This window comes from Myiozetetes cayanensis, unplaced genomic scaffold (genome assembly GCF_022539395.1).
Source record: "Myiozetetes cayanensis isolate MyiCay16 unplaced genomic scaffold, myiCay2020 scf361, whole genome shotgun sequence".
Classification (NCBI taxonomy): domain Eukaryota; kingdom Metazoa; phylum Chordata; class Aves; order Passeriformes; family Tyrannidae; genus Myiozetetes; species Myiozetetes cayanensis.
The window spans coordinates 16,144-40,168 of NW_026087590.1; the positions used below are offsets into that span (position 1 = coordinate 16,144).

The 24,025-nt window shown below is 56.8% G+C and overlaps 2 protein-coding genes and 1 long non-coding RNA gene across 3 annotated transcripts in view; 2 read left to right on the forward strand and 1 right to left on the reverse strand.

The window, feature by feature from the left end:
• LOC126646665 (uncharacterized PE-PGRS family protein PE_PGRS54-like) overlaps positions 1-24,025 on the reverse strand; it is a 35,362-nt gene that overhangs the window by 8,873 nt on the left and 2,464 nt on the right. The window lies entirely within an intron of this gene.
• On the forward strand, positions 1,053-15,721 carry TRIM35 (tripartite motif containing 35). Its single transcript, XM_050328129.1, has 8 exons — positions 1,053-1,081; positions 1,213-1,642; positions 3,121-3,216; positions 6,842-7,072; positions 8,403-8,425; positions 9,251-9,372; positions 15,094-15,604; positions 15,694-15,721. Exons 1-8 carry the CDS (start codon positions 1,053-1,055, stop codon positions 15,719-15,721), a joined length of 1,470 nt encoding a protein of 489 aa, XP_050184086.1.
• Positions 16,445-19,151, forward strand: LOC126646666 (uncharacterized). The gene is made up of 2 exons (XR_007630363.1): positions 16,445-16,745; positions 16,870-19,151. It is a non-coding gene; the product is annotated as an uncharacterized LOC126646666 (long non-coding RNA).

Consider the following 24,025-nt stretch of genomic DNA (forward strand, 5'->3'; position numbering starts at 1 on the left):
TGTTCCCGTGGCGTTCCCGGTCCTGTGCCCGGGTTTGGGGGTCCAGACCCGGGGCGGGGGGATGTTGTTCCCGTGGCGTTCCCCGCCCTGCTCCGGGAGCTCCCCCCGGGCTCCAGGGCGGTGTCCCCGCGGCCGGGCTGAGTCACCGCCCGGCAGCGAAGCAGCGCTTGTTGCGTCAGAAAACCCGTTCGTGCCGTCCCGCGGGGGCTCCCACGCCAAACTCATCCCTCCCTCTTTCCTCCTTCCCTCCCTCTTAGCGCCACGGAGGAAGATCCCCCCGGGGGCTCCCACGCCAAACTCATCCCTCCCTCTTTCCTCCCTCCCTCCCTCCTCCTCCTCCCTCGCAGCGCCACGGAGGAACATCCCCCCGGGGGGGGCTCCCCGAGCGGTCTCGCGGGGGCTCCCACGCCAACCTCATCCCTCCCTCCTCCCTCTCCCTCTTAGTGCCATGGAGGAGGATCCCCCCGGGGCCACCCCGAGCGGTCCCGCGGGGGTTCCCACTCCCTCCTCCCTCTCCCCCTTAGCTCCATGGAGGAGGATTCCCCCGGGGGCTCCCTCACCAACCTCATCCTTCCCTCCTCCTCCTCCCCCTTAGCTCCATGGAGGAGGATCCCCCCGGGGGCTCCCACGCCAACCTCATCCCTCCCTCCTCCCTCTCCCCCTTAGCGCCATGGAGGATCCCCGGGGCTCCCACCAACCCTCCTCCCTCTCCCCCTTAGCTCCATGGAGGAGGACCCCCCCGGGGGCTCCCACGCCAAACTCATCCCTCTCTCTTTGCCTCCCCCTTAGCGCCATGGAGGAGGATCCCTCCGGGGGCTCCCACACCAACCTCATCCCTCCCTCTCCCCCTTAGCTCCATGGAGGAGGATCCCCCCGGGGGCTCCCTCACCAACCTCATCCTTCCCTCCTTGCCCCCCCCTTAGCTCCATGGAGGAGGACCCCCCCGGGGGTTCCCACTCCCTCCTCCCTCTCCCCCTTAGCTCCATGGAGGAGGATCCCTCCGGGGGCTCCCACACCAAACTCATCCCTCCCTCTTCCTCCCCCTTAGCGCCATGGAGGAGGATCCCCCCGGGGGCACCCCGTGCGGTCCCGAGGGGACTCCCACGCCAAACTCATCCCTCTCTCTTTGCCTCCCCCTTAGCTCCATGGAGGAGGATTCCCCCGGGGGCTCCCTCACCAACCTCATCCTTCCCTCCCCCTCCTCCCCCTTAGCTCCATGGAGGAGGACCCCCCCGGGGGCGCCCCGAGCGCGCTGAAGGAGGAGCTGCGGTGCCCCATCTGCTTCGACCCGTTCCGCGAGGCCGTCACGCTGCGCTGCGGCCACAACTTCTGCCGGGGCTGCGTGCGGCGCTCGTGGGAGCAGCAGCGGCCGCGCTCCTGCCCCGTCTGCAAGGAGGCCTCGGGCCGCGACGAGCCCCGCGTCAACCACACGCTCAGCAACCTGGTGGAGATGCTGCTCAGGGACCCGGCGGGCGCCGAGGGGGCCGCGGGGGCGGCCGCGCTGTGCCCGCTGCACGGCGAGGAGGTGAAGTTCTTCTGCCTGCAGGACAAGGAGCTCACCTGCTGCTCCTGCCACGGCGCCCGCGGGGAGCACGGCGGGCACAGGGGGCGGCCCGTGCCGGAGGCGGCGGCCGATTGTAGGGTGAGGAGTGGCGGGGGAGATATGGGGGGAGGGTTTCGGGGATTGCAGGGTGAGGAGTGGGGGAGGGGTTCGGGGTGAAGATTTGGGGAGGGGGTTGGGGGTGAAGATTTGAGGGGAGGGTTTGAGGAATTGGAGGGTGAGGATTGGGGGTGAAGATTTGGGGGAGGGTTTGGGGAATTGCAGGGTGAGGATTGGGGAAGGGGTTGGGGGTGAAGATTTGGGGGAGGGTTTCAGGAATTACAGGGCAAGGATTGGGGGTGAAGATTTGGGGGAGGGTTTCGGGGATTGCAGGGTGAGGATTGGGGGTGAAGATTTGGGGGAGGTTTTCGGGGATTGCAGGGTGAGGACTGGGGGAGGGATTGGGGGTGAAGATTTGGGGGAGGGTTTGGGAGTTGCAGGGTGAGGAGTGGGGGGGTTGGGGGTGAAGATTTGGGGGAGGGTTTCAGGAATTGCAGGGTGAGGAGTGGGGGTGGAGATCTGGGGGGTGAAGATTTGGGGGAGGGTTTGGGGAATTGCAGGGTGAGGATTGGGGGGGGTTGGGGGTGAAGAATTGGGAGGAGGGTTTCAGGAATTGCAGGGTAAGGAATGGGGGTGGAGATTTGGGGAGGGTTGGGAGTGAAGATTTGGGGGAGGGTTTCGGGAATTGCAGGGGCGAGGATTGGGGGCGTTCGGGATTGCAGGGTGAGGAGTTGGGGAGAGGGTTTGGGAATTGCAAGGTGAGGATTGGGGGGGTGTTGGGGGTGAAGATTTGGGGGAGGGCTTCGGGATTGCAGGGTGAGGATTAGGGGGTTGGGGATGAGGATTTGGGGAAGGGTTTCAGGGATTGCAGGGTGAGGAGTTTGGGGGAGGATTTCAGGGAGGAGTTCGGCGGCCGATTGCAGGGGGAGGATTTTGGGGAGGATTTCGGGGATTGCAGGGTGAGGAGCTGGGGAGGGGTTCGGGGCTGAGGATTTGGGGGAGATTTCGGGGTGGCGATCTGAGGGGGGAAGAATTTCAGGGTGAGGAGTTCGGGGTGAGGATTTTGGGGGGAGGATTTCAGGGGAGGGTTTTGGGGTGAGAATTTCAGAGGGGGAATTTTCAGGTTTGGGGTTTGGGGATTGCCCAATTCCCAGGATGAGGGGGGAGGGAGGAGGGATGTGGGGAGGAGGAGCTGGGAATTTTTCCAGGACAGGCATTTTCCAGCTGGGAAAGGAACCGTTGGCTCCCTGACTCAGCCCCGGGGGATGAGCCAGCATTCCAGAGGGAAAGATAACCAGGATAACTGGGATAACCGTGGGGCCTGGCAGGCTGGGATTGGATTGGGCCATCCCTAAAATCCGGGAGGGGGAATCCCCACTGGAGCAAAGCTCCTCCCCCTCCTCTCGGAAAGGTTGGACGGAGCGGGGATCCCATTCCCACACTTTGTTCGGGAATCCTGGGAATCCTGGGCTGGTGGGAATGCTGAGGGTGCCTCCTCCTCCTCCTCCCCCTCCCCCCAGGCCAAGCTGGTGAACATGGAGGCGGCTCTGAAGGACAAGGCCAAGGATTTCGGGATCGTGCGGCGCTCCTACAAACACATCTCCAAGCACAACAGGGTGAGCAATTCCCACCGGGAACAGGGATCATCCGGGCTGGGGGGAGGGGATCCGGGATGGGATGGTGGGGGGAAGCACAGGGATCCAGGGTGGGATGGCAGGGGAAGGAAGGACATGGATCTGGGATGGGATGGCAGGGGAAGGAAGGACATGGATCTGGGATGGGATGGCAGGGGAAGGAAGGAAGGAAGGACATGGATCCAGGGTGGGATGGCAGGGGAAGGAAGGACATGGATCCAGGATGGGATGGTGGGAGGAAGGACATGGATCCAGGGTGGGATGGCAGGGAGGAAGGACATGGATCCAGGGTGGGATGGCAGGGGAAGGAAGGAAGGACATGGATCCAGGGTGGGATGGTGGGGGGAAGGACATGGATCCAGGGTGGGATGGCAGGGGAAGGAAGGAAGGACATGGATCCAGGATGGGATGGCAGGGGAAGGAAGGAAGGACATGGATCCAGGGTGGGATGGCAGGGGAAGGAAGGACATGGATCCAGGGTGGGATGGATGGGGAAGGAAGGACATGGATTTGGGATGGGATGGCAGGGGAAGGAAGGAAGGACATGGATCCAGGGTGGGATGGCAGGGGAAGGAAGGACATGGATCCAGGATGGGATGGATGGGGAAGGAAGGACATGGATCCAGGATGGGATGGCAGGGGCTGGAAGGCTCTGGGTGCAGCCTTGGTCCCATCCTGGAGCCAGGAAAGGGATCCCATCCTGGAGGGAGGGAGGACATGGATTTGGGATGGGATGCCAGGGGAAGGAAGGACATGGATCCAGGGTGGGATGGTGGGAGGAAGGAAGGACATGGATCCAGGATGGGATGGCAGGAAGGAAGGACATGGATCCAGGATGGGATGGCAGGAAGGAAGGACATGGATCCAGGCTGGGATGGCAGGGGAAGGAAGGACATGGATCCAGGGTGGGATGGTAGGAGGAAGGACATGGATCCGGGGTGGGATGGTGGGGGGAAGCACATGGATCCAGGGTGGGATGGTGGGAGGAAGGACATGGATCCAGGATGGGATGGTGGGAGGAAGGACATGGATCCAGGGTGGGATGGCAGGGGAAGGAAGGACATGGATCCAGGGTGGGATGGCAGGGGAAGGAAGGACATGGATCCAGGGTGGGATGGTGGGAGGAAGGACATGGATCCAGGATGGGATGGTGGGAGGAAGGACATGGATCCAGGGTGGGATGGTGGGAGGAAGGACATGGATCCAGGGTGGGATGGTGGGAGGAAGGAAGGACATGGATCCGGGGTGGGATGGCAGGGGAAGGAAGGACATGGATCCAGGGTGGGATGGTGGGAGGAAGGACATGGATCCAGGATGGGATGGCAGGGGAAGGAAGGACATGGATCCAGGGTGGGATGGCAAAAGGAAGGAAGGACATGGATCCAGGATGGGATGGCAAAAGGAAGGAAGGACATGGATCCGGGGTGGGATGGCAGGGGAAGGAAGGAAGGACATGGATCCAGGGTGGGATGGTGGGAGGAAGGAAGGACATGGATCCAGGGTGGGATGGCAGGGGAAGGAAGGACATGGATCCAGGGTGGGATGGTGGGGGGAAGGACATGGATCCAGGGTGGGATGGCAGGGGAAGGAAGGACATGGATCCAGGATGGGATGGCAGGGGAAGGAAGGACATGGATCCAGGGTGGGATGGTAGGGAGGAAGGACATGGATCCAGGGTGGGATGGCAGGGAAGGAAGGAAGGACATGGATCCAGGGTGGGATGGCAGGGATGAAGCACAAGGATCCAGGATGGGATGCTGGTGGGAGGGAGGATGATATTCCTGGCTGGCCCACCCCTCTCCCCCATCCCAGCTCCTCCCAAGCCTCTCCCACATCGCAACCATTCCTCCTCTCCCACATCCCAACTATTCCCCCTCCTCTCCCACATCCCAACTATTCCCCCTCCTCTCCCACATCCCAACCATTCCCCCTCCTCTCCCACATCCCAACCATTCCCCCTCCTCTCCCACATCCCAGCTTGTTCCCTTTCCCAACCCACATTCCAGCTGTTCCCCCTCCTCTCCCACATCCCAACTGTTCCCCCTTGTCTCCCACATCCCAATTATTCCCAAGCCTCTCCTGCATCCCAACTCTTCCCAAGCCTTTCCCACATCCCAATTCTTCCCCCTCCTCTCCCCCATTCCCACCATTCCCATTCCTGGCCCCCATCCCAACCATTCCCTCCTCTCCCCCATCCCAAACATTCCCATTCCCAGCCCCCATCCCAACCATTCCCTCCTCTCCCCCATCCCAAACATTCCCATTCCTAGCCCCCATCCCAACCATTCCCCTTCCTCTCCCCCATCCCAACCATTCCCAGCCCCATCCCAACCATTCCCCTTCCTGGCCCCCATCCCAACCATTCCCAGCCCCATCCCAACCATTCCCCCTCCTCTCCCCCATCCCAACCATTCCCCCTCCTCTCCCCCATCCCAACCATTCCCCTTCCTCTCCCCCATCCCAACCATTCCCATTCCCAGCCCCCATCCCAACCATTCCCCTCCTCTCCCCCATCCCAACCATTCCCATTCCTGGCCCCCATCCCAACCATTCCCTCCTCTCCCCCATCCCAACCATTCCCATTCCTCTCCCCCATCCCAACCATTCCCAGCCCCATCCCAACCATTCCCCTCCTCTCCCCCATCCCAACCATTCCCATTCCCAGCCCACATCCCAGCCATTCCCCTTCCTCTCCCCCATCCCAAACATTCCCATTCCCAGCCCCCATCCCAACCATTTGCCCTCCTCTCCCCCATCCCCACCATTCCCAATCCCAGCCCCCCATCCCAGCTGTTCCCAGCCTCCATACCAGCTACTCCCCCACTTCTCCACCATCCCCACCATTCCCAGACCCCATCCCAGCTATTCCCCCATCCCAACCATTCCCCCTCCTCTCCCCTATGCCAACCATTCCCATTCTCTCCCCCATCCCAACCATTCCCCTCCTCTCCCCATCCCAACCATTCCCCTTCCTCTCCCCATCCCAACCATTCCCTCCTCTCCCCTATTCCAACCATTCCCATTCCTCTCCCCCATCCCAACCATTCCCCCTCCTCTCCCCCATCCCAGCCACTCCCATTCCCAGCCCCCATCCCAACCATTCCCCTTCCTCTCCCCCATCCCAATCATTCCCTTTTCTCCCCCATCCCAACCATTCCCTCCTCTCCCCCATCCCAACCATTCCCCCTCCTCTCCCCCATCCCAACCATTCCCATTCCCAATCCACATCCCAACCATTCCCCCTCCTCTCCCCCATCCCAACCCTTCCCATTCCTCTCCCCCGTCCCAACCATTCCCCTCCTCTCCCCCATCCCAACCATTCCCAATCCACATTCCAGTTATTCCCCCTCCTCTCCCCATCCCAACCATTCCCCTCCTCTCCCCCATCCCAGCTTATTCCCATTCCCAATCCCCAATCCAGCTATTCCCATTCCCAATCCACATTCCAGGTATTCCCCCTCCTCTCCCCCATCCCAACCATTCCCATTCCCAATCCACATCCCAACCATTCCCCCTCCTCTCCCCCATCCCAGCTATTCCCCCTCCTCTCCCCCATCCCCATTCCCATCCCCATTCCCATTCCGTTCCCTCTATCCCGTGTTTGCAGTCGGCGTCGGAGCGCGTGGAGTGTCAGGTGAAGCGGGAACTCCGGAAGCTCCACGAGTTCCTGTGGGATGAGGAGAAGGTGCTGCTGGCTCAGCTGCAGGAGGAGCTGCAGCGGAAGCAGGAGCTGATCCAGGGAAAGCTGGAGCGCCTGGAGCGGGACAACCAGGCCCTGCTGGACGAGACCAGGATGCTGCAGCAGGAGCTGCTGATGGATGACCTCACGTTCCTCAGGGTGAGGAATCCCTGGGATAACATCCCATCCATCCCACTGACCCCACTGACCTCCCCCATCCATCCCACTGATCCCACTGATCCCCCGTCCCACCCAGTCCCACCCAACCCACCCATCCCACTGATCCCATCCATCCCACCGATCCCACCCATCCCACTGATCCCACCGAGACCAGGATGCTGCAGCAGGAGCTGCTGATGGATGACCTCACGTTCCTCAGGGTGAGGAATCCCTGGGATAACATCCCATCCATCCCACTGATCCCATCCATCCCACTGATCCCACCCATCCCACTGATCCCATCCATCCCACTGATCCCATCCATCCCACTGACCCCACTGATCCCACCCATCCATCCCACTGATCCCATCCATCCCACTGATCCCATCCATCCCACTGACCCCACTGATCCCACCCATCCATCCCACTCATCCCACTGATCCCCCATCCATCCCACTGATCCCATCCATCCCACTAGTCCACCCACCCACTAGTCCCACCCATCCCACTGATCCCACTGAGACCAGGATGCTGCAGCAGGAGCTGCTGATGGATGACCCACTTCCTCAGGGTGAGGAATCCCTGATCACATCCCATCATCCACTGATCCCACCCATCCCAATGATCCCACCCATCCTACTGATCCCATCCATCCCACTGATCCCATCCATCCCATCCATCCCATCCATCCCATCCATCCCATCCATCCCATCCATCCCATCCATCCCATCCATCCCACTGATCCCACCCATCCCATCCCACTGACCCCACTGATCCCACCCATCCATCCCACTGATCCCACCCATCCCACTGATCCACCCACCCCACTGATCCCACCCACCCCACTGATCCCATGAGACCAGGATGCCGCAGCAGTGCTGATGGATGACCCATCCTCCGGGTGGAACCCCTGATCACATCCCATCCATCCCACTGATCCCACCCATCCCATCCATCCCATCCATCCCATCCATCCCACTGATCCCATCCATCCCATCCATCCCATCCATCCCATCCATCCCATCCATCCCACCCATCCCACTGATCCCATCCATCCCACTGATCCCATCCATCCCACTGATCCCACACCTTCCTCCTGGTAAGGACTTTCCTGGGATCCCATCCCACTGATCCCACACTTTCCTCATGGGAAAGCCTTTCCTGGGATCTCATCCCACACCTTCCTCATGGGAAAGCCTTTCCTGGGATCACATCCTGAAACCCCACACATTTCCCATGGGAAAACCTTTCCCGGGATACCATCCCAGGCTCTGGAATCCCTTGGGATCGGCGGGATCTGATTCCCAACATCTTTTCTTTTCCCTTCCAGAGCCACAAGAGCCGCAAGCGGAGGTGGGTGCTGCTCCCAACGGGAATTCCGGGGATCGATCCCTTCCCTGGGGGTTTTTGGGATGGCTGAGCTCCCGTGTCCCTTTCCTGGGGTTTTTGGGATGGCTGAGCTCCCATGGAGGGGTTTTGGGATGGCTGAACTCCCATGGGGTTTTTTGGGATGGCTGAGCTCCCGTGGGGGTTTTTGGGGTGCCCAGGATCGCGTGCACGGCGGAGGAGCCGGAGGATGTTCCCTGGGGGTTTTTGGGATGGCTGAGCCCTGGCTGAGCTCCCGTGGGGGTTTTTGGGATGGCTGAGCCCTGGCTGAGCTCCCATGGGGGTTTTTGGGATGGCTGAGCTCCCCTGGAGGTTTTTGGGATGGCTGAACTCCCCTGGGGGTTTTTGGGATGGCTGAGCTCCCATGGGGTTTTGGGATGCCCAGGATCGCGTGCACGGCGGAGGAGCCGGGATGGATGATTCCCTGGGGGTTTTGGGATGGCTGAGTCCTGGCTGAGCTCCCGTGGGGTTTTTTGGGATGCCCAGGATCGCGTGCATGGCAGAGGAGCCGGAGGATATTCCCTGGGGGTTTTTGGGATGGTTGATCCCCCCTGGCGGTTTTTGGGATGGCTGAGCCCTGGCTGAGCTCCCGTGGGGGTTTTTGGGGTGCCCAGGATCGCGTGCACGGCGGAGGAGCCGGAGGATATTCCCTGGGGGTTTTTTGGGATGGTTGAGCTCCCGTGGGGTTTTTTGGGGTGCCCAGGATCGCGTGCACGGCGGAGGAGCCGGAGGATATTCCCTGGGGGTTTTTGGGATGGCTGAGCTCTCGTGGGGGTTTTTTGGGATGCCCAGGATCGCGTGCACGGCGGAGGAGCCGGAGGATATTCCCTGGGGGTTGCTGCTGGACGTGCCCAGGTACCTGGGCTCGCTGCAGTTCAACGTCTGCAAGAAGATGCTGGGCAGCATCAGTGCCGGTGAGTGCCTGGGATATGGCTCTTCCCAAAAAATCCCAACTCTTTCCAAGTCTTTCCCACAAAATCCCGGCTCTTCCCAAACCTTTCCTGCAATCCTGGCTCTTCCTGAGTCTTCCCGCAAAATCCCGGCTCTTCACGATCCTTTCCTGCAATCCCAGCTCTTCACAGGCCTATCCCACAAAATCCTGGCTCTTTCCGAGCCTCTCCCACATCCCAGCTCTTCCCAAGCCTTTCCCAAAAAATCCTGGCTCTTTCCAAACCTTTCCTGCAATCACAGCTCTTCCCAGGCCTTTCCCAAAAAATCCTGACTCTTCCCAAACCTTTCCTGCAATCCCAGCTCTTCCTGGGCCTTTCCCACAAAATCCTGCTCTTCCTAAGCCCTTCCCGAAAAACCCTGCCTCTTCCAGAGCCTTTCCCTCAAAATCCCAGCTCTTCCCAAACCTTTCCTGCAATCCCAGCTCTTCGCAGGCCTTCCCACAAAATCCTGCTGTTCTCAAGCCTTTCCCACAATGCCAGCTCTTCCTGGACCTTTCCCACATTCCCAACTCTTCCCGAGCCTTTCCCACAATCCCAGCTCTTCCTGGGCCTTTCCTGCAATCCCAGCTCTTCTGGAGCCTTTCCCACAAAATCCTGGCTCTTTCCGAGCCTCTCCCACATCCCGGCTCTTCCCAAACATTTCCCAAAAAATACTGAGTCTTCCCAAACCTTTCCTGCAATCCCAGCTCTTCCTGAGCCTTTCCCACAAAATCCTGGTTCTTCCCAAGCCTTTCCTGCAGTCCCAGCTCTTCCTGGGCCTTTCCCACAATCCCAGCTTTTCCCGGGCCTTTCCCACATTCCCAGCTCTTCCTGGGCCTTTCCTGCAATCTCTGCTCTTTCTGAGCCTCTCCCACATCCCAGTTATTCCCAAGCCTTTCCCTCAAAATCCCAGCTCTTCCCAGGCTTTCCCATAATCCTGGCTCTTCCCAAGCCTTTCCCACATCCCAATTATTCCCAAGCCTCTCCCACATCCCGTCTCTTCATGAGCCTTTCCCGAAAAATCCTGGCTCTTCCAAAACCTTTCCTGCAATCCCAGTTTTTCCTGGGCCTTTTTCCACAAAATCCCGGCTCTTCCCTGAGCCTCTCCCACATTCCAGTTATTCCCAAGCCTCTCCCACATCCCAGCTATTCGCCCTCCTCTCCCATATCCCAACTATTCCCCCTCCCAACCCACATCCCAGTTATTCCCTCCCCTGTCCTACATCCCATCTTATTCCCCCTCCTTTCCCCCATCCCAACCATTCCCTCTGCTCTTCCCCACTCCAGCTCTCCTCATCCCACCCGCATCCCAACTATTCCCCCTCCTCTCCCTCCTCCCAACCATTCCCCCCCTTTCTTCTCCCAGCTCTCCCCATCCCATCCCCATCCCCATCCCATCCTGTCCCATCCAACTAATTCCCCCATCCCCTCACATCCCATTCCCTCTCCCCATCCCATCCCAGCAATTCCTCCAGCTCTCCCATCCCATCCCATCCCCTCCATCCCATCCCATCCCATCCCATCCCATCCCACCCATCCCATCCCATCCCTCCATCCCATCCCATCCCATCCCATCCCATCCCACCCCATCCATCCCATCCCCTCCATCCCATCCATCCCCCTCCATCCCATCCCATCCCATCCCATCCCATCCCATCCCATCCCATCCATCCCATCCCATCCATCATCCCATCCCATCCCATCCCATCCCATCCCATCCCATCCCATCCCATCCCATCCCATCCCATCCATCCCATCCCATCCCATCCCATCCCATCCCATCCCATCCCATCCCATCCCATCGCATCCCATCCCATCCTATCCCCTCCCATCCCTTCCCGTGGGTGGTTCCCGCCTGTCCATCCCACAGTTCCCTTCACGTTCGACCCCGGCTCTGCCGCGGGCTGGCTCAGTCCATCTCCCATCCCATTCCCCGGCTGATCCCGTCCCTCTCTCCCGCAGTTCCCTTCACGTTTGACCCCGGCACGGCTGCGAGCTGGCTCCGCGTGTCCGAGGACCTGTCCATCCCATCCCATCTCATTCCCTGGGTGATCCCGTCCCTCTCTCCCGCAGTTCCGTTCACATTTGACCCCGGCTCAGCTGCGGGCTGGCTCAGTCCATCTCCCATCCCATTCCCTGAGTAATTCCATCCCTCTCTCCCCCAGTTCCCTTCACGTTCGACCCCGGCTCAGCCGCGGGCTGGCTCCGCGTGTCCGAGGACCTGTCCATTCCCCATTCCCTGGGTGATTCCATCCCTCTCTCCCGCAGTTCCGTTCACATTTGACCCTGGCACGGCGGCGGGCTCAGTCCATCTCCCATCCCATCCCATTCCCTGGCTGATCCCGTCCCTCTCTCCCGCAGTTCCCTTCACGTTCAACCCCGGCTCAACCGCAGGCTGGCTCAGTCCATCTCCCCTCCCATCCCATTCCCCGGCTGATCCCGTCCCTCTCTCCCCCAGTTCCCTTCACGTTCGACCCCGGTACGGCGGCGGGCTGGCTCAGTCCATCTCCCCTCCCCTCCCATCCCACTCCCTGAGTGATCCCGTCCCTCTCTCCCCCAGTTCCCTTCACGTTCGACCCCGGTTCAGCCGCGGGCTGGCTCAGTCCATCTCCCTCCCCTCCTCCTCCCATTCCTCCCTCCCATTCCCCGGCTGATCCCGTCCCTCTCTCCCGCAGTTCCCTTCACGTTCGACCCCGGCTCAGCTGCGGGCTGGCTCAGTCCCCTCCCATCCCCTCCCATTCCCTGAGTAATTCCATCCCTCTCTCCCGCAGTTCCCTTCACGTTCGACCCCGGCACGGCTGCGAGCTGGCTCCGCGTGTCCGAGGACCTGTCCATCTCCCCTCCCATCCCATTCCCCGGGTGATCCCGTCCCTCTCTCCCACAGTTCCCTTCACGTTCGACCCCGGCTCGGCTGCGGGCTGGCTCCGCGTGTCCGAGGACCTGTCCATCTCCCCTCCCCTCCCATTCCCTGAGTAATTCCATCCCTCTCTCCCGCAGTTCCCTTCACATTTGACCCTGGCACGGCGGCGGGCTCAGTCCATCTCCCATCCCATCCCATTCCCCGGCTGATCCCGTCCCTCTCTCCCGCAGTTCCCTTCACGTTCGACCCCGGCTCAGCCGCGGGCTGGCACAGTCCATCTCCCCTCCCCTCCCATCCCTCCCCTCCCATTCCCTGGCTGATCCCGTCCCTCTCTCCCGCAGTTCCCTTCACGTTCGACCCCGGCACGGCTGCGGGCTGGCTCAGTCCATCTCCTCTCCCATTCCCTGGCTGATCCCGTCCCTCTCTCCCGCAGTTCCCTTCACGTTTGACCCCAGCACGGCCGCGGGCTGGCTCAGTCCATCTCCCCTCCCATCCCTCCCCTCCCATTCCCCGGCTGATCCCGTCCCTCTCTCCCGCAGTTCCGTTCACGTTTGACCCCGGCACGGCTGCGAGCTGGCTCCGCGTGTCCGAGGACCTGTCCATCTCCCATCCTATCCCATTCCCTGTCTGATCCCGTCCCTCTTTCCCGCAGTTCCGTTCACATTTGACCCCGGCTCGGCCGCGGACTGGCTCAGTCCATCTCCCATCCCATCCCATTCCCTGAGTAATTCCATCCCTCTCTCCCGCAGTTCCCTTCACGTTCGACCCCGGCTCAGCCGCGGGCTGGCTCCGCGTGTCCGAAGACCTGTCCATCTCCTCCTCCTCCCATTCCCTGGGTGATTCCATCCCTCTCTCCCGCAGTTCCGTTCACATTTGACCCTGGCACGGCCGCGGGCTGGCTCAGTCCATCTCCCATCCCATCCCATTCCCTGGCTGATCCCGTCCCTCTCTCCCGCAGTTCCCTTCACGTTCGACCCCGGCACGGCTGCGAGCTGGCTCCGCGTGTCCGAGGACCTGTCCATTCCCCATTCCCCGGCTGATCCCGTCCCTCTCTCCCGCAGTTCCCTTCACATTTGACCCCGGCACGGCTGCGAGCTGGCTCCGCGTGTCCGAGGACCTGTCCGTCTCCCCTCCCATCCCTCCCCTCCCATTCCCTGAGTGATTCCATCCCTCTCTCCCGCAGTTCCCTTCACGTTCGACCCGGCTCGGCTGCGGGCTGGCTCAGTCCATCTCCCATCCCATCCCATTCCCTGGGTGATCCCGTCCTCTCTCCTGCAGTTCCCTTCACGTTCGACTCCGGCACGGCTGTGAGCTGGCTCGCGTGTCCGAGCTCATCCATCTCCCTTCCATCCCACTCCGTGGCTGATCCCGTCCCTCTCCCGCAGTTCCCTTCACGTTTGACCCCTGCTCGGCCGCTGGGCTGGCTCGCGGTCCGATCTGCCCATCTCCATCCCTCCCCTCCCATTCCCCGGCTGATCCCGTCCCTCTCTCCCGCAGTTCCGTTCACAGTTTGACCCGGCACGGCCGCGGCGAGCTGGCTCCTCGTGTCACTGAGGACCTGTCCCACTCCTCCCATCCTCCCATCCCATTCCCTGACTGATCCCGTCCCTCTTCCTGCAGTTCCGTTCACGTTTGACCTCGGTGGCCGTCAGGACTGGCTCAGTCCATCTCCCACCCATCCCATTCCCTGAGTAATTCCATCCCTCTCTCCCGCAGTTCCCTTCACGTTCGACCCCGGCTCAGCCGCGGGCTGGCTCCGCGTGTCCGAAGACCTGTCCATCTCCCCTCCCCTCCCCTCCCATTCCCTGGGTGATTCCATCCCTCTCCCGCAGTTCCGTCTCACATTTGACCCAGCTCGGCCGAGGCTGGCTCAGTCCATCTCCATCCATCCCATTCCCTAGCTGATCCCGTCCTCTCTCCGCAGTTCCCTTCACGTTCGACCCCGCACGGCTGCGGGCTGGCTCGCGTGTCCGAGGACCTGTCTATTCCCCATTCCCTGGCTGATTCCATCCTCTCTCCCGCAGTTCCCTTCACATTTGACCCCGGCACGGCTGCGGGCTGGCTCTGCGTGTCCGAGGACCTCTCCCTCCCATCCCCTCCCATTCCTGGTGATCCCATCCCTCTCCTGCAGTTCCTTCAGTTCGACCTCGGCTCAGCCGCGGGCTGGCTCAGTCCATCTCCCTCCCATCCTCATCCATTCCTAGCTGATCCCGTCCCTCTCTCCCGCAGTTCCCTTCACGTTCGACCCCGGCACGGCGGCGAGCTGGCTCCGCGTGTCCGAGGACCTGTCCATTCCCCATTCCCCGGCTGATCCCGTCCCTCTCTCCCGCAGTTCCCTTCACGTTCGACCCCGGCACGGCTGCGGGCTGGCTCCGCGTGTCCGAGGACCTGTCCATTCCCCATTCCCCGGCTGATCCCGTCCCTCTCTCCCGCAGTTCCCTTCACGTTCGACCCCGGCACGGCCACGGGCTGGCTCAGTCCATCTCCCATCCCATTCCCTGGCTGATCCCGTCCCTCTCTCCCGCAGTTCCCTTCACGTTCGACCCCGGCTCAGCCACGGGCTGGCTCAGTCCATCTCCCCTCCCATCCCATCCCATTCCCTGACTGATCCCGTCCCTCTCTCCCGCAGTTCCGTTCACGTTCGACCCCGGCACGGCTGCGAGCTGGCTCCGCGTGTCCGAGGACCTGTCCATTCCCCATTCCCTGAGTGATCCCATCCCTCTCTCCCGCAGTTCCCTTCACGTTCGACCCCGGCTCAGCCGTGGGCTGGCTCCGAGGACCTGTCCATCTCCCCTCCCATGCCTCCCATCCCACTCCCTGGCTGATCCCGTCCCTCTCTCCCGCAGTTCCCTTCACGTTCGACCCCGGCACGGCCGCGAGCTGGCTCCGCGTGTCCGAGGACCTGTGCCGCGTGTGGCACCGCGGCTTCCAGCTGTCCGTGGAGAACCCGGAGCGCTTCGTCTCGGCGCCCTGCGTGCTGGGCTCCCGCGGCTTCTCGGGGGGCCGCCACGCGTGGGAGGTGGACGTGGCGGGCGCCTCGCACTGGCGCGTGGGGGTGGCGCGGCCCCGCCGGGACTCCCGCTGGAGCTTCCACCACGACTCCCGCGGGGGTTTCTGGTTCGTGTACCGCCTGCCCGGCAAGGCCGAGTGCCGCGCCTCCCACTCGGCGCGCTCCGAGGCGCCGGCCGTGACGGACACGGCCGCGAGTGGGCTGCGCAGGATCCGCGTGGAGCTCGACTGCGACGAGGGCGAGCTCTCCTTCTACAACGCGGAGCGCGGCGCCCACATCTACACCTTCCACGGGCGCTTCGGGGGCACCGTGTTCCCCTACTTCTACCTGGGAGAGCCACGAAACCAGCGCCGCGCCGGGAGAGGGACGGGGAGGCGGAGGGAGGGGAGGGGAGGAGGGGAGGAGCGGGGGAGGGGGAGGACGGGGAGGGGAGGAGACCCCTGCGCATCTGCCCCTCCGGCTGATCCTCTCCGAGGCGTGACGGGAGGGGGGGTGGGTGAATGGGGGAGAAGGGGGGAGACCACTCAGGAGAGCCTGGGAGAGGGAGAGACCCCTGAGGAGAGATCGGGACAGGAGGAGATCCCAGGGGAGAGATCCCTGAGGAGATCCTGTGGGAAAGACCCCTGAGGAGAGCTCAGGACAGGAGGAGATCCCAGGGGAGAGACCCCTGAGGAGAGCTCGGGACAGGAGGAGATCCCGTGGGAGAGACCCCTGAGGAGAGCTCGGGACAGGAGGAGATCCCAGGGGAGAGACCCCTGAGGAGAGCTCAGGACAGGAGGAGATCCCGTGGGAGAGACCCCTGAGGAGAGCTCGGGACAGGAGGAGATCCCGTGGGAGAGACCCCTGAGGAGAGCTCGGGACAGGAGGAGATCCCAGGGGAGAGACCCCTGAGGAGAGCTCGGGACAGGAGGAGATCCCAGGGGAGAGACCCCTGAGGAGAGCTCGGGACAGGGAGGAGATCCCGTGGGAGAGACCCCCGAGGAGAGCCCGGGACAGGAGGAGATCCCGTGGGAGAGAGCCCTGAGAAGAGCCCAGGACAGGAGGAGATCCCATGGGAGAGACCCCTGAGGAGAGCCTGGGAGAGGGAGGAGATCCCATGGGAGAGACCCTTGAGGAGAGCCTGGGACAGGGAGGAGATCCCAGGGGTGGGAGAGACCCCTGAGGAGATCCCGTGGGACAGACCCCGAGGAGAGCCGGGACAGGGAAGAGATCCCAGGGGAGGGACAGACCCCTCAGGAGAGCCCGGGAAAGGGAGGAGATGCCAGTCTAGGGGTGTCTCCCATGGGAATATCCCAGTCCAGGGGTCCTCTCCCATGGGAATATCATGGGCTAGGGGTGTCTCCCATGGGAATTTCCCAGTGCAGGGTCCTCTCCCATGGGAATATCATGGGCTAGGGGTGTCTCCCATGGGAATTTCCCAGTGCAGGGGTGTCTCCCATGGGAATATCATGGGCTAGGGGCCTCTCCCATGGGAATATCATGGGCTAGGTGTGTTTCCCGTGGGAATATCCTGGGCTAGGGGTGTCTCCCGTGGGAATATCATGGGCTAGGGGCCTCTCCCATGGGAATATCATGGGCTGGGGGTGTTTCCCATGGGAATATCATGGGCTAGGGGTGTCTCCCATGGGAATATCATGGGCTGGGGGTGTCTCCCATTGGAATATCATGGGCTAGGGGTGTCTCCCATGGGAATATCATGGGCTAGGGGTGTTTCCCATGGGAATATCATGGGCTAGGGGCCTCTCCCATGGGGGTATCCCAGGCTAGCGGTTGCTCCCATGGAATGCTCATTGGAATATCCCAGTCCAGGAGCCTTTCCCGTGGGAATATCCTGGTCTAGGGGTGGCTCCCAGAGGGGATGTCCCAGGGTAGGGGTGGCTTCTGTGGGGGTATCCTGGGATAGGGGTGTCTCCCATGGGAATATCCCAGCCCAGGGGCCTCTCCCTTGGGAATATCCCAGTCCTGGGGTCTCTCCTGTGGGAATATCCCAGCCCAGGGACCTCTCCCTTGGGAATATCCCAGTCCAGGGACCTCTCCCTTGGGAATATCCCAGTCCTGGGGTCTCTCCCTTGGGAATATCCCAGTCCTGGGGTCTCTCCCATGGGAATATCCCAGTCCAGGGACCTCTCCTTTGGGAATATCCCAGTCCAGGGGCCTTTCCCATGGGAATATCCCAGTCCAGGGATCTCTCCCATTGGAATATCCCAGCCCAGAGATCTTTCCCATGGGACTATCCCAGTCCAGCAGCCTCTCCATGGGAATATCCCAATCCATAGGCCTTTCCCATGGGACTATCCCAGCCCAGGGGTCTCTCCCATCGGAATAACCCAATCCAGGGGTCTCTCCCATGGGAATATCCCAGTCCAGGGGCCTTTCCCATGGGAATATCCCAGTCCAGGGGCCTTTCCCATTGGAATATCCCAGTCCAGAGGTCTTTCCCATGGGACTATCCCAGCCCAGGGGTCTCTCCCTTGGGAATATCCCAATCCAAGTGCCTTTCCCATTGGAATATCCCAATCCAGGGGCCTTTCCCATGAGAATATCCCAGCCCAGAGGTCTTTCCCGTGGGAATATCCCAGTCCAGGGGTCTCTTCTGTGGGAATATCCCAGTCCTGGGGTCTCTCCTGTGGGAATATCCCAATCCATAGGCCTTTCCCATTGGAATATCCCAGTCCTGGGGCCTTGCCCATTGGAATATCCCAGTCCAGCGGCCTCTCCTGTGGGAACATCCCAGTCCTGGGGCCTTTCCCATTGGAATATCCCAATCCATAGGCCTTTCCCATTGGAATATCCCAGTCCTGGGGCCTTTCCCATTGGAATATCCCAGCCCAGGGGTCTCTCCCATGGGAATATCCCAGTCCAGGGGTCTCTCCCATGGGAATATCCCAGTCCTGGGGCCTCTCCAATGGGAATATCCCAATCCAAGGGCCTTTCCTGTGGGAATATCCCAGTCCAGTGGCCTCTCCTGTGGGAATATCCCAATCCATAGACCTTTCCCATTGGAATATCCCAATCCATAGTCCTTTCCCATTGGAATATCCCAATCCAAGGGCCTTTCCCATGGGAATATCCCAATCCATAGTCCTTTCCCATTGGAATATCCCAGTCCAGGGGCCTTTCCATGGGAATATCCCAGTCCTGGGGCCTCTCCTGTGGTAATATCCCAATCCAAGGGCCTTTCCCTTTGGAATATCCCAATCCAAGTGCCTCTCCCATTGGAATATCCCAATCCAAGTGCCTTTCCCATGGGAATATCTCAGTCCAGGTGCCTTTCCCATTGGAATATCCCAGTCCAGGAGTCTCTCCAATGGGAATATCCCAATCCCGAGGTCTCTCCCATGGGAATATCCCAGTCCTGGGGTCTCTCCATGGGAATATTCAGGACTAGGAGTCTCTCCATGGGAATATCCCAGTCCAGGTGCCTTTCCCATGGGAATATCCCAACCCAGGGGTCACTCCAATGGGAATATCCCAATCCAGGGGCCTTTCCCTTTGGAATATCCCAGTCCAGCGGCCTCTCCTGTGGGAATATCCCAGTCATGAGCTCACTCCCATGGGAATATCCCAGTCCAGGAGTCTCTCCCTTGGGAATATCCCAATCCATAGGCCTTCCCCATTGGAATATCCCAGTCGGGAGTCTCTCCCTTGGGAATATCCCAGTCCAGGGGCCTTTCCCATTGGAATATCCCAATCCATAGGCCTTTCCCATGGGAATATCCCAGTCCAGGGGTCTCTCCCCCCTCCTGCCAGCCCAGCTGGGCTCCTCCAGGTGCTTTCCAGCTTTTCCTCCGAGAGCTGAAGCCAAAAAAAAAAAAAAGAGGAATCTTTGTGTTCTTTGTGCCTCAATTTTTTTAATATAATTGTTAATAAACATTTAATAAACTGATTCCCAAATCCCTAATCCCGCCTTTCCCTTCCCTGGCTCACACCTGGGGAGGCTCCAAGCACAAGGAATCCATGGAATTCCATTCCAGGGGGGGAAATCAAACGGATTTGGGAGTTCCCTGGAAGATCCCGGAGCTTTCCGAGCTTTCCAAGCCCGGGGTTTGGGGAAAAATTTGGGAAAAAGGGGGAAAAAAAGGGGAGTTTTCCTGTTTTTCCAGGTTTTTTTCCCCCTGAAGAATTTGCTGGGAGGGGGGAAATTCCACTGGGGATCTTTGAGGGGATCCAGGAGGGCAAAGTGGGGGAAAAAAAATGGGAATAGCAGGAAAATAAAGGGTAAAAAAGGATAGTTTGGAGAAAATAAAGTGGTAAAAAACCCTCCAATTTTGAGAAAAGAAAGTATTAAAAAAACCCCAATATTGAGAAAATAAAGCATTAAAAAATTGAGAAAATAAAACCTTAAAAAATCTCAAAATTGAGAAAATAAAGCCTTAAAAAAACCCTCAATATTGAGAACATAAAGTGCTAAAACACACCCTGATATTGAGAAAATAAAGTATTAAAAAAAAAAAGAGAAAATAAAGCATTAAAAAAATCCTCAATATTGAGAAAAAAAAGTATTAAAAAAACACCCCAATATTGAGGAAATAAAGCATTAAAAAAACACCCAATATTGAGGAAATAAAGCATAAAAAAAACCCCAATATTGGGAAAGTAAAACCTTAAAAAACCCTCAATATTGAGGAATTAAAACGTTAAAAAAACCTTCCAATATTGAGAAAATAAAGTGTTTTTTAAAAATCCTCAATATTGAGAAAATAAAGTATTAAATTGAGAAAAAAGCAAAACAATAGTAGGGAGAAAATGAAGCACTAAAAACACCCCAATATTGAGGAAAAAAACACCAATATTGAGAAAATAAACATAAAAAAAATCATTAAAAACCCCTCAATACTGGGAAAATAAAGCATTAAAAAAAACCCCAATATTGAGAAAGTAAAGAATTAAAAAAACCCTCAATATGGAGAAAATAAAACATTGAAAAAACTTTCCAATATTGAGAAAATAAGGCCTAAAAAAACCCCAATATTGGGAAAATAGGGCCTAAAAAAACCCCAATATTGGGAAAATAAAGCAGTAAAAAATTGAGAAAATAAAACATTAAAAAAGCCCAGTATGGAGAAAATAAAACATTAAAATAACCCTGAATATTGAGAAAATAAAGCCTAAAAAAACCTTCAATATTGAGAAAATAAAGCATAAAAAACCCTTCCATTATTGAGAAAATAAAGTGTTTTTTAAAAACCCTCAATTTTGAGAAAATAAAATATTTTAAAAAAAAAAACCAATATTGAGGGGGGAAAAAAGGCAGAAAAACCCCACAATATTGAGGAAAAAAACACCAATATTGAGAAAATAAGGCCTAAAAAAACCCCAATATTGGGAAAATAAGGCCTAAAAAAACCCCAATATTGGGAAAATAAAGCAGTAAAAAATTGAAAAAATAAAAGATTAAAAAAGCCCAGTATGGAGAAAATAAAACATTAAAAAACCCTGAATATTGAGAAAATAAAGCATAAAAAATACACCCTAATATTGAGAAAATAAAGCATTAAAAAATCGAGAAAATAAAATATTGAAAAATCCCAATATGGAGAAAAAAAAGCATTAAAAAAACCCTCAATATTGAGAAAATAAAGTGTTAAAAAACACCCCAATATTGAGAAAATGAAGCCTAAAAAAAAGCCAATATTGAGAAAATAAAGTATTAAAAAAACCCCCAATATTGAGAAAATAAAGCATTAAAAAATTGAGACAATAAAACATTGGAAAAGCCCAATATGGAGCAAAATAAAGCATTAAAAAAACCCTCAATATTGAGGAAATAAAGCATAAAAAAACCCCAATATTGAGGAAATAAAGAATAAAAACCACTCCCAATATTGAGAAAATAAAGCATTAAAAAGTTGAGAAAATAAAACATAAAAACCCCTCAATATTAAGAAAATAAAGCATTAAAAAAAACCAAAATTGAGAAAAATAAAGCACTTTAAAAATCCCAATATTGAGAAGAGAAAGCATTTAAAAAAAAATATTGAAAAGTTTAAGTGTTAAAAAACAATATTGAGAAAATAAAGTGTTAAAAAAACCCCAATATTGAGAAAATAAAACATTAAAAAAACCCTCAATATTGAGAAAATAAAGCCTAAAAAAACCCCAATATTGAGGGGGGAAAAGTAGAAAAAAACCCCAATATTAAGGAAGAAAAAAATATTGAGGAAAAAAAAAACCCCAATATTGAGAAAATAAAACATTAAAAAAAATTGAAGAAAAAAAGACCAATATTGAGAAAATAAAGCATTAAAAAAATCCCAATATTGAGAAAAAAACATTAAAAAAAATAATGAAGAAAAAAAAAGACCAATATTGAGAAAATAAAGCATTAAAAAAATCCCAATATTGAGCAAAACCCTCCCAAGGGGTTTTCCTGCCCCGTTATCCCAGGATTTTATCCCAGGATTTTATCCCAGGATTTTATCCCCCCATCCCTTCTGATCCTGTCATGTTATCCCAGGATTTTATCCCAGGATTTTATCCCCCCCAGTTCTGATCCTGCCCCGTTATCCCAGGATTTTATCCCCCCTGTTTTGATCCTACCCCCTTATCCCAGGATTTTATCTCTCCCTTCTGATCCTACCCCATTATCCCAGGATTTTATCCCAGGATTTTATCCCCCCTATTCTGATCCTTCCACGTTATCCCAGGATTTTATCCCAGGATTTTATCCCCCTGTTTGATCCTACCTTATCCCAGGATTTTATCCCAGGATTTTATCCCCCCTGTTTTGATCCTACCCCCTTATCCCAGGATTTTATCCCAGGATTTTATCTCTCCCCCTGTTTTGATCCTACCCCCTTATCCCAGGATTTTATCCCAGGATTTTATCTCTCCCCCTATTCTGATCCTGCCCCGTTATCCCAGGATTTTATCCCAGGATTTTATCCCTCCCTTCTGATCCTGCCCCGTTATCCCAGGATTTTATCCCAGCATTTTATCCCAGGATTTTATCCCTCCCTTCTGATCCTGCCCCATTATCCCAGGATTTTATCCCAGGATTTTATCCCAGGATTTTATCCCAGGATTTTATCCCTGCCTTCTGATCCTGGCCCGTTATCCCAGGATTTTATCCCAGGATTTTATCCCAGGATTTTATCCCCCCTGTTCTGATCCTGCCCTGTTATCCCAGGATTTTATCCCAGGATTTTATCCCCCCAGTTCTGATCCTGCCCCGTTATCCCAGGATTTTATCCCAGGATTTTATCCCAAGATTTTATTCCCCCTGTTCTTATCCTGGTCTGTTATCCCAGGATTTTATCCCAGGATTTTATCCCAAGATTTTATTCCCCCTGTTCTTATCCTGGTCTGTTATCCCAGGATTTTATCCCAGGATTTTATCCCCCCCCCAGGGGCTCTTCCCGGAATTCCCAGCTCCAGGAATTGTTGGGAGGCTCCCGGGTGGGATGGGGGAGGGGGGGGATCCCATTCCCCCCCTCGGGATCCCGAGCTGGGTTTTTCTGGATCTGAATCCCAGAGTCCAAAAGGGCCTTTTCCCAAATCCAGGGGATTCCTTGGGATTTGAGATGGGGAAAGAGAGGGTGGGGTGGCTTTTCCTGTTGTTTTCCTGCTCTTTTCCTGCTCTTTTCCAGCTCTTCTTCTGCTCTTCCCTCTTCCTTCCCTTTTTTCCATCCCTTTTCCTTCTCTTTTCTTTCTCTCTTCCTCCCCTCTTCCTGTCCTTTCCCTGCCCTTTCCTGCCCTTTTTCCAGCTCTTTTCCTGCCCTTTTCCAGCTCTTTTCCTGCCCTTTTCCTGCCCTTTCCCTGCCCTTTCCCTGCTCTTTTCCTGCCCTTTTCCTGCCCTCTTCCTTCCCTTTTTTCCATCCCTTTTCCTTCTCTTTTCCTTCCCTCTTCCTGCCCTTTCCCTGCCCTTTTCCTGCCCTTTCCCTACTCTTTTCCTGCCCTTTTTTCAGCTCTTTTCTTGCCTTTTTCTTACCCTTTTCCTGCTCTTTTCCTTCCCTCTTCCTTCCCTTTTTCATCCCTTTTTCTTCTCTTTCCCTACCCTTTTCCTGCCCTTTTCCTGCCCCTTTCCTGCCCTTTTTTCAGCTCTTTTCCTACCTTTTTCTTGCCCTTTTCCTACTCTTTTCCTTCCCTCTTCCTTCCCTTTTTCCGTCCCTTTCCCTTCTCTTTTCCTTCCCTCTCCTTGCTCTTTTCCCGCTCTTTTCCCACCCTTTCCCCACCCTTTCCCCTACCTTTCCCGAGGCTCGGCGGGGCTGCCGCAGTTCCCGAGTGGTTTCCATGGATTCCCCTCCCACGCTCGGGATTCTCCTCGGGAACGGGAGCCGGGGAGGAAAACCAAAGGGAGCCGCTGGAATTCGAGGCATCCCATTCCAAATTCCCTGCATCCCATCCCTTATTCCCGGCATCCCATCCCTCCTTCCCTGCATCCCATCCCTCCTTCCCTGCATCCCATCCCTCCTTCCCTGCATCCCATCCCTTCCCTGCATCCCATCCCTTCCCTGCATCCCATCCCTCCTTCCCTGCATCCCATCCCTCCTTCCCTGCATCCCATCCCTCCTTCCCAAATCCCATCCCTTCTCTGCATCCCATTCCACCTTCCCAAATCCCATCCCTCCTTCCCAAATCCCATCCCTTCCCAAATCCCATCCCTCCTTCCCAAATCCCATCCCTCCTTCCCAAATCCCATCCCTCCTTCCCTGCATCCCATCCCTCCTTCCCTGCATCCCATCCCTTCCCTGCATCCCATCCCTTCCCTGCATCCCATCCCTTCCCAAATCCCATCCCTCCTTCCCAAATCCCATCCCTTCCCAAAT